The sequence below is a fragment of the Trichechus manatus genome, unplaced genomic scaffold (genome assembly GCF_000243295.1).
Source record: "Trichechus manatus latirostris isolate Lorelei unplaced genomic scaffold, TriManLat1.0 scaffold00028, whole genome shotgun sequence".
Classification (NCBI taxonomy): domain Eukaryota; kingdom Metazoa; phylum Chordata; class Mammalia; order Sirenia; family Trichechidae; genus Trichechus; species Trichechus manatus.
In genome coordinates, this window is record NW_004443964.1 from 7,152,024 (window position 1) to 7,162,641 (window position 10,618).

General features: G+C 36.5%; 1 protein-coding gene across 1 annotated transcript in view; it reads left to right on the top strand.

Moving 5' to 3' along the window:
- Positions 1-10,052, top strand: part of SUMO2 (small ubiquitin like modifier 2) — an 11,041-nt gene extending 989 nt beyond the window's left edge. The window contains exons 3-5 of the mRNA XM_023729426.1: positions 1,216-1,398; positions 6,954-7,025; positions 9,380-10,052. Of these exons, the coding sequence (XP_023585194.1) occupies positions 1,216-1,398; positions 6,954-7,025; positions 9,380-9,442 (318 nt within the window). The 3' untranslated portion in view covers positions 9,443-10,052. The remainder of the gene's footprint in view (positions 1-1,215; positions 1,399-6,953; positions 7,026-9,379) is intronic.
- Positions 10,053-10,618: the final 566 nt, after the last annotated feature.

The window sequence follows — 10,618 nt, forward strand, 5'->3', positions numbered from 1 at the left end:
GAGGAGGGGCGTTAGGGCGCGCGGTGTCTTCACCCCCCGCGAACCCCGCGCCGAGCCGCGGCGGGTGGTGCCGCCTCCGTGGTGGCGAGGGAGTCCTCTCCGCCCTGGGCTTCTCTCTCAGGGGATGGGGGCCGCGGGCTTCTGGGGACCCCGGCCAGGGGCCGCGGCAGCCCTTTAGGGCTCGGGGTGAATCAATGGGTCGCTGAGGGGGCTGGAGGCCAGATGCCTGTCGGGCCGTCGTGAGGGGCTTGGGGGATTCCCGGGGCGTGTTTCCCACTTTGATGGCCTGAGGGGCCCGAAGGAGGAGGAGCAGCGGTTTTTCCTTGGATGCCAAATAGCCTCTAACCGGCGCAGACCATGTGGTTTCAAGAAGTTGGAGGCAGATGTATAAGCAGAGAGACTTTGTAGGGCTTAACTTTTTGACGCGGTTTTTGAGACATCAGAGGCTTTTCCCGGTAGGACTAGGACTCTAATCTTCCTGGCCAAGAGTTTTTCTTTTTTCGGTTTGTTTTGGAACCCACGCTCCTATCTGAAGTGATTTAGGGGGTACAGAATTCCTCCTGCACTTGATTTTAGTGAATTTCAGGTTAGGTCGAAATCTACAAGAAAAACTTGGAGTAAAACTCCGTTTGACCCATTGACAACAAAGGGGAGGGAGAATAAGCGGTCTCAACTAAAAATAAAAACGAAGCTGCTAATAGAGGTGAATATTTATTGTGGTTCTGAGTTATTACTGCTGCTCCAGAGAGAATCGGTATATTCCTCGATTAGATTTTTTTATGTAGATTGAGATTTGTTATTGAGTTCGGTAACTTTTAACGAGAGAATTGTAATGAGTTTTGAATTGCAAGCTCTAGATTTATTTTTTTCTTGGCATCCTAATTCAGCATTTGTAGTTAATGCATTTTGAAAGAGAAAGGACACTTATTTTTAACTTTTAGGGGGAAAGATATATTTTGGGAGTGACAAAATATGACATTTTAGAAAATTTAACTTTGGGAGAATTACAGTAAATTGGGTGGGACCCGTCTTTGAAAATCTGTTGTTATATGTAGGCTCCTTGTCTGTTTCTGTGACAGCTGTTTTAATATTGTTGCTCCAGGATTTCTCATCTTTCAGATTGATTTCAGAGGCTGAAAACAGCTGTATGCTGCTTTATTGTACAGAAGGAGAAACCTGTTGATTTCTGAGGCAGCTTTGCTGCTGCTTTAAAAGGCGTTTGTTTTTCACATCTTCCAAATTATACTTTTATTTTTCTTTCAACAGGAAGGAGTCAAGACTGAGAACAACGATCATATTAATTTGAAGGTGGCGGGGCAGGATGGTTCTGTGGTGCAATTTAAGATTAAGAGGCATACACCACTTAGTAAACTAATGAAAGCCTATTGTGAACGACAGGTGAGGAACTGATATGTGCACTTCCACTGAGTAATATTCTTAAAAAAACAAACAAATTTTATTTTCTTGAGAATAGGAACTAGACTGGCAAGTATTATAATTACTGTCTTTGGTAAAATGAATATGAACTTGGCATAGCAGTTTTATCATACACTTGGTATATTGATTCCTCATGAAAATCTTTACCATGAGTTGGTTAGTATTATATATGATCTAGTCATATGCCAGAAGTGCATCAAGGTATATTCACAACACTTGGTTTCTTCCCAAGGGCATGTAAGAAAAGCATGAACTTAGTAAAATTTCTTGACAGGTTCTTTTTTATCCACTTAAATTTGTCTTGTGTCAAACATTTATTTTAAGTATTTTAATCAACTTGGAAATAAAATTAAGGTCATTGCAGTTTTCATGAAGCATGCAAATTGTGATGTTTTTCTTTTCCACACTAATAGTAGAGGTCAGAAAAATCTAACCTCACTGAACGAAGCATAAACATTCCTGTATAATAGGAACATTTGCATTTTACTCAGAAAATAGTGAGTAGATGCCAAGAGGGGGAAGTAGAAAGGTCAACTCTCTTGATTTGAACTGATGCTGGGAGGTAGATGCCTGATTTTAACTAAGACAGAGAGCTCCCTTTTGTAATGTTGAGTGTAACAAGACAAAGGCAACTTTAAAGACGAGTTTTTGCAAGTATAGCAAAAACTAGTACCTAGATCGATTAATCCAACAATAACCTGGCTGAAGTATATTTTTTGGTCTACACTGAATGTGTAATGTATAAAAGTTGGGAAAATCATTTTATTAGTCTAGCAAAACTTACCATGTGAGTTCTAAAAATAGGCTCAAAGTAGAAGGCGACTTAGACGTGTATAAATTGGGAAATTGAGTCTGAGTTGATATTTGAGCATCATCTGTGATTCCTAAGGGCGTTTGAAAGAAATAGTGAAGATACTGAAGTTATAAAGGTTTTTTTTTTTTTTTGGAGTGTTTGAAGCTTTTATGAGTAATGTATTTACAATGTAATAGAATGCTGTGCTTTTTAATTTTTCATGTTTACTTTCTTATACCCATTGCCATTGAATCAATTCTGACTCATAGTGACCCTATAGAACAGAGTAGAGCTGCCTCATAAGAGTTTCCAAGAACAGCTGGTAGATTCGAACTGCCGATCTTTTGGTTAGCAGCCTGAGCTCTTAACCACTGCACCACCAGGGCTCCCAACTTTCTTACAGTTCCTTACAAAGTTAGGATCTTTAGTATACTTTTATTTGAAGAGTTTTAGTGAATCCTCCTAAGAATGAGTAAATTTGTACTATGAATCTAAAGAATTTATTCACTGGCGTCTTCCATATTTGAAACACTAGTGCCCCTTCAGGTTATAGGAGAATTTTTTAAGAAGGTAATCCTTTTGTATACAGAGTAGAAACTCATGCTTAGATATGTCGGTTTTGAATAAAATTCTCTGAATATCTTTTGACTTTTTTTTTAAATTACTACTAAATTTTAGCTTTAAATGGTCAGAATTTACAACATTTTATTAAAAATTTCAAACCTATAGCAAGGTTGAAAGATTTTTATAGTGAATAACCATATGTCCACTCTGTAGATTTAACCGTTAACATTTTACTATACATATCTATTGATACCCTCTACCTATCCTAAAATGGTCATAATTTTGACTTCCCGTATTACTTGTAGGCGCCCCAAAGGAGCTTTTTATTTATCTGATAATTACCAGATGCCCACCATGTGTTTGGGGCATTGTACCAGGTGCTAGAAAAAACAAACAAAAAAAACATTCTTTGTGCTCCAAAAGATTGTCCTACAAATGGAGAGTTACTGGGTTAATAAAAAATTTTGCATTTTCTTTCTGTGTTAAAATCAGTTTAGTATTACTCAGGGTAAATAAAATTTACCTTGAATTTTCCTAGTTATTATGTTTAAGGTTGGGATTATATATGACTAGTAACTTGTTGGGGCCACTCTCAGTTTGCACTACTAGAGGAAATAGAAGCACTTGAGTGTCCATAAAAAATGTAATTATATTCTGCTACTTATCTGTTGCTGTGTAAATATGATATAAAGATTTGATCCAGGAAGAGCTTGGAAAACTATCCCAATTTTCCCATTAAATTAGGGAAAACTTGGAGTTCTGAGTGAAACAGTATCCATTTGTTTTTCAAAAGGTTTCTCTCATTCTAAGGAAAAGAGTTGAAGTGTCACAATAGGGCTGATTCCCTGCTTCTTTTTAAGGGTAGTAGGTACAGGCTGGAGCTCTGGTGGCTCAGTGGTTAAGAGCTTAGCTGCTAACCAAAAGATCAGCTTTTCAAATCCACCAGCTGCTCCTTGGAAACGCTATGGAGCAGTTCTCTTCTGTCCTTTAGGGTCAGTATGAGTTGGAAGTGACTCCATGGCAACGGGTTTGCTTTTCTTCTACAGGTTAGGTACAGGCTATCAAAAAACAAAGTATTTATCCAATCTAGTTTGCATAGCTAAAGCTTTTTTGGCAGTTGAAAATCTTGACCAGGAATTCTCTGTCAAGATTAATTGCTCATATTTACTGTCTAATGAACTCACTTGGCATCATATCTCTGGAGAGGTTCCAGTGGATACCTAATAGGCATCTCAAATGGAAGATACAAAAGAGGACTTTTGATTTTTACCTCCAGAAATCTGCTTTTCTTCTGGCATTCCCACTAATAAATGGCACCATTCTACATCCAGTTGTTGAGGTCAAAAGCTTAGAATCATCCTTGATGATGCTCTTATAACTCGATCAAATCCATCTGCAAATTACATTCTTAACCCTGTGTTCAGTATGGTATCCACAAGCCGCATGTGGTTATTGAGCACCTGAGATGTGGCCAGTCTGAACTAAGATGTGCTGTATAAGTGTGAAATACACACCAGATTTTAACAGCTGAGTATGAAAAAAAACTTAATCTTTTTGTTTATTACACGCTGAAATGATAGTGTTTTGAATGTATCAGGTTAAAATATTAAAATTGTACCTATTTTTAACATGGCTACTAGAAATTTTTAAATTAAATGTGTGACTTGCATTATTATTTCTTTTGGACAGTATTGAGCTAAACAATCACATAGCTCACAACCATTTTATTCTGGTCTTGTTCAATTACTACCTTGAAGCCTTCTTTATCTTAAAGTAGCCCTGTTCCCATCACTCCCCATCCTTTTATTTATTTATTTTTGGTTGGATTTCTGTATTTTTCACTACTTATTTTTATCTGTCTCTCCACTAAATTGTAAGCTCAGTGAAGATAGAGACTTTTTGTTCATTGTTGCATCTCAGCACCTAGACCAGTCCATGGCACATAGAATGCTCAGTATATACTTTAAAATAATAGAGAACATTCAAACTAATATCTCCAAAGGTTGGTTGTGGAATTCGAGTTCGTGTGCCTACTCTGTGGTAGCCACATAGCCTTCAGCTAACTGATTCATAGCATACTGTTCAATTTCAGTGTGGGCTCACCCTAACAGATTATTTTGTGGAGTGTTAGGTGGCTTCAGAGAGCACAGGTTCACGTGTTTACTCCATCTCATTTTTGTGAAATAAACAGGCCCAAAGAGAGACCTCACAGCTCTCCCAGGGCAGAGCTCAGGGATGGGATTTATACAGGTGCTCGAATACTGCTTTATGGTAAATTCATTGTTTGAATTTACATCATTTCTGGAATCTTAAAAACCAGTTTCCTGAATTTTGGACTTTGAGCTTTAGCAAATCCATGAGTTAGGCTTTAGTTGGAAGAGCTTTTATAGATAAAAGCATAAAAAGCAGGAGTTATTTTAGCTGAAAAACTGAGTTACGGGAAATTGTAATTGTGTAATAACTTAATTGTGATACATTTTATTATGTCGGGGACTTTCAAAAATCTCCTCATAGCTCTTTTAATCATTCTGGTGTGTGAACATATCTTTAAAATAGAGATGACACTGAAGGAGATATGATTTACTTGTGTTCTCTTCATTCTTTTGGCTCTGCCTTTCATTCCCCTGCATGGCCACACCATTGACTTTACCAGTGGATGTAGTGAAGGAAGAGGATTGCTTGTTTTCCTGACAAGATCTAGTCTGAAAGTAGTATGTGTCAAACAGTTGTTAGACTAGAGTTTTAAAGGAAAGCTATCTTTCTGGTGCAGGTAGTTTTAAAGACTGACTGAATCCTCGTTAAGTAAGGGAATATACAGGTGTCACGCAAGTGTTTGTTGAATACTTTGTGTCAGTATTTTTAGTCCTAGGAACTCAGTTTAATTTGTTCTTAAATATCAGTTGAAGCCGGGAGTTTGTGAAACAATAATTGAAGTTTGTAATTTGCGCATGGTGCAGGCTTTCACAACATAGCTCCGAAGGTGCTCTATTTTCCTGTCTTCATTTGACTGTAGTTGCCAGCATCTTTACTTCTTCACTCCTGTTCCGCTCTCCCCGCCACTTTGTCAGGTAATCAATGCTTGATAAGCAGTACACCTAGAATCAGTTTTTGCAGAAGGAACATGCTTAGGCTCATTTATCTCTTCCTTAAATGCATATAAAAATTTGTTGGGACTGAACTCTACTAAATGTAACTCTTAAATTCTAAGAAGCTTCTCCCCAGCTTCTTGGCTCTAGATTTCTTTCTTTTTTTCTTAGTTTATTGTGGTTTTGCTGTTGATATTTCTTTTGAATAAAAAAGAAAATGAAGCATGTTTAGATGGATATTACTTTTCACTCATTTATTTTGTGTATTTACTGAGCACCTCCGTGTGCAGGGATACAGTGTAACCAAGACAGTCAAGGTTCCTGTCTGTCCTGGAGCTTAGTTTCTAGTGAGAGATTGGCAAATAAATAATTGGATTTTGGTAAGTACTAAGACGGAAATAAAAAAGCAGGTGCTTTTTTTTTTTTTAGTTATTCCAGGAATTTCATGGGTATGGATTGAGGTTTTATTTAGGACGGTTACTGCCTTGTGTTCTGGTGGAAACGTCCTGACTGCGGAGCTTTGTCCTGGGTATGGGACATCGGTTATTCTTGGATAGTGGTAGGAACTGCTTGGGTGGAAATGCAGTCAGTGTAGCAAAGTTTTAATCTTTACACCTTTTTAGGTGACTTCCAGTTTTCATTATTATTAAGGATGAATTTTTTTTCCTCTTTTAATTTGCACTGAGGAATATTGCTGTGTGCATCTCATTTAAATTTTATTTCAATATTTTTCTAGCTCATTTAAGTGCAGTATTTGTCTCACTGTATGAACTGTTCAAGCTTGGAGTAGCTATGGTCTCAAAAGCAGTAAGGCTCTTTTAAAAAGACATTGAAAAAAATGATTTATTTTTCCCAAAAGAGCAAAGAAGATACTATAAAGGAAGTAAAAATCAACTCAAATATTTTTACCTACCTATTTTACATATTTAACATAGAAATGGTAACATATTGGCGATAATTTATTTAGGTATCCTTTTTAATATGTTCATGGCAAAATACACATAGTTTTTCTATATGAGGCTCTTATCGTTTCTTTACATACTTCTTACTCCTTTTAAAACTCTCTTGTTCAGGGTTTGTCAATGAGGCAGATCAGATTCCGATTTGACGGGCAGCCAATCAATGAAACAGACACACCTGCACAGGTAAAAATCTCTTGATGCTAAGTGGAAAAATCAGCATTTTTTGGTAATTTTTTTCAACAACTTAGTTGAAGAATTTGTGAACTCTTAGACGTTGGACTATAGTTCTTTATCAGCGTTCAAAGCTATGTGAAATATGGCTAACAGGGAACAGAAAGGAAAATACAGTTATTAGTAAAGCAAAAAGATCGTTTAGTTACTTCAATAAGTTTTTTTTTCCCGTATTACCAGCATTATTTGGAGTAAATAATTAAGGCTCATATCTCTCTTCTGCAGAATGTAGTTTTCTTTTTGTTGCCGCAGCCCTTGACCATACCCAGGTTCCCCTCAGATGACTGACTGACTGCTGATTCTAAGCATTTTAGCCCCTCAGTCCTGAATCCTTGTGGCTTGAACTGCAAGTCTTGATAGCTTAGTTTGACCTGGAGGGCTCTGATAATAGGTGGCTTTCCAAACCCTTACTACAAAAGGCGACTCCGTGATCCCTTAATCTCTTTACATATCACTGCCATTATGTTCTTTTGCATGGGGTAGGCTGGGCTGTCTCCTGTGGCAGAAGCTCCTTGTTTTCTTTTTACTCTTTCAAGCTTTTATTTAAGACTTCCAGTCTTGGAATAAAAATTTTGATAGCAGAAGTTTAAATTGGAGACCTTTCACTTTGAATTTCAGTTTTATCACCTGATTAAAACAAGATGAATGATAGCATGAATGAAGCAGACATCCAGATTGTTAATAATCTTCAAGGATTTGGAGTGCCTATGGGTTATGCTTGAACCAAGGATATTTTCAAGAAATTTCCATTGGTGATTGCCAGTCTCTGAGACGCAATTAATTGTATGTAGCCACAAGGAGGAGCTGAATTCTCTTGATAAAAGAGAAAAAATATTCTCTTTTGTCCTTTGATGGCATATAAAAAGCTTTAGTATAAAATTTAACATTCCAGTAGTTTTATTTTAGTAGATATGGTGACCTGCTTTGGTAGTTTTAGAAGTAAAACACTGAATAAAAATAATTCGTTAGTGCTAAACTCTCAGATAATTAGAGTTTTCTGTGTTTAACCTTCTTCACCCCCACCAAAAAAAGTTTTCTGGAGTTTGTCTGCTGTATTAATTGCAGATACTAAATCATGAGGATCTGTTCAGAACTGACCTTAAGGCACTCTAAAATCTGCAAAGAAAGTACCCTGTACGAAACAGGTGGAATTGGTTCATTTTAGAACGTTTCTCCCAATATTTGTTAAATAGCTAAATTGTGATAAATTAGAACATCTCAGCAGCCCATTTGAACAGTAGTATAATTAGCATGTGCCCAGCATCTTAGTAAGTGTTCTATTTCCCTCAACCCATTTAATTCTTAAAACTGAGTATTAATTCCATTTTACAGAAGAGAATATTGAGACTCAAGAGACTTAGCCATGAATATTTTAGTGCATCAGCCCTACTTTTATTATATTTTAACTTTGTTAGAAGCAGAGTTCCCTTTTTCTTGTCTTTAGGTGTGCCCGCGGTTGCTCTCTTACCTTCAAACTTACCAGTTTTCAGAAAGAGGTTTTTGAGTTTAATTATCAGCATAAACTGTTACAGAGCTGATTCACTTTACAGTGTTGCCATATATGCCAAAACCTTCCTGCTGTTAAAATAGTTGTATTATGTATAATGAACCTTGTAAGCTTAATTTTTGAACCATATTTAAAATTAAAAAAAAGATAAAATTTTATTTTTTTTTAAGAATAAAACCTGTTCATAGTAAGCAGTTCAAAAGTCTTCTCACTCATGTCCCCACCCTTACTGCCTAGAGGTGACCACTGTGCATACATATATGCAAGGATATATTCATTTTATGTATATAAACACAGATGTAGTTATGCTATAAGCTGTTTTGCAGTTTGGTTTTTTTGTTTTTAGCCTAACATTATCTTAGGGATATTTCCATTTCTGCACATGTGAATCTTACTGTTTATTCTTTAACAGCTGCATAGTATTTCATGTATGGGTGTACTGTGGTTTATTTCTTTGAGTTTGTATTGATCTCTAGGTTATTCCTAATGTTTGCTAATCTAAACAGCATTGCAGTGAAATAGATCCTTTACACACATCATCCCTCTGTTTTTAACAATTAAGTTAAACGTGAGGTGATTTAACTCATGGACGTGTTTACTTTTTAACTTAGGTTTCTACGTCCTTCATTAGAAAGGAGGCCAAGTAAAAAGTTCTTTAAACCTAGTCTGATTAAATAAGAAGCTTCTAAAACAATGAACACTGGAGTCAGGTGGAACTTGTGCATTTTTTTTGAGAATACTTAAATTTGAAAATGATCCATTTTAAGATCTAAATTTGTATTTTTCTCTTTTGTGCTAGTTGGAAATGGAGGATGAAGATACAATCGATGTGTTTCAGCAGCAGACAGGAGGTGTCTTCTAAAAAGGGAGCCTGCTACTTTACTCCAGAACTCTGTTCCTACAGACCAAGAATACATTCTCAATTAGAAAACCACAACAATTTGGTTCCACCACATCCTGACTACTACAGTATAGTTCTCTCTATTCTTTCATTTTCCCCTTCCCCATTCCTTTATTGTACATAAAGTAACTGGTGTATGTGCACAAACATATTGCATTTTTTTTTTTTTTTTTTTTACTAAATGGCCAATGGTATGTTTTGATTGACATCAAGTGGAGATGGGATGGGGAAAAATACTGGTTCTGTGAAAATACCCCCTTTCTCCATTAGTGGCATGCTCATTCAGCTCTTATCTTTATATTCCAGTAAGTTATTTTGCTCTCAACTGTTTAACAAAAAACGACGACATAAAAAATCCTTGCATACCTTGTTTGATTGGAGAATTTTAATGTTTTTTCATTTATCATTGTAAAACCACGGACAATTTTATAACTTTTTTGTACGTAGCTGTTACATGTAGGGCAATCTGTCTTTAAGTAGGGATAAATTACTCTAAAAGAAACGAATCCTAGATAGTTTTCCCTTCAAGTCAAGCGTCTTGTTGTTTAAATAAACTTCTTGTTTAAAATGAGCTGTTTTCTTTATTCTGAAGAATGTTAAATAGAAAGTTGAAGCTTAGGAAAAAAACATGCTATGAGTAAACCTACTAGAAGTAATCTTTTAAGGAAGAAATCAGGCTGCTTCACATTTCTGACAGGCTGATGCAGAACAAAGAATAACAAAGTTATATAAATGACTAGCAGCAGAACTTTTCATCCTCTTTGTTCAGAAAGCTTAGGTACGTCCAGTTCCACATATGCAACTTTGCTAGCAAAAAAAGTGGGTCATAATGTGGATTTTCTCCCGAGTATTTTCTGTAATCACCACCTGAGGCTAAGTGAGACAGTACATGCAGCTGGGAAAAAATTTGAATTTTTGCCTACTCTGCTGACAAATCACTTCACCATTCTAGCGCTCGCTTTCTCTGATGAGTAAATACTCCCTAACCTGACATAAACAGTCTGTATTTCTTATCTGAGGATGTGGAAGAACAGAAAATAAGTTTACATGTGTCTATTCTTTACAGCCATTATTATGCAGAGTGATGTGTATGCGGGAAGTGCACAGCTATAGAACCAATACACAGACCATTAGAGC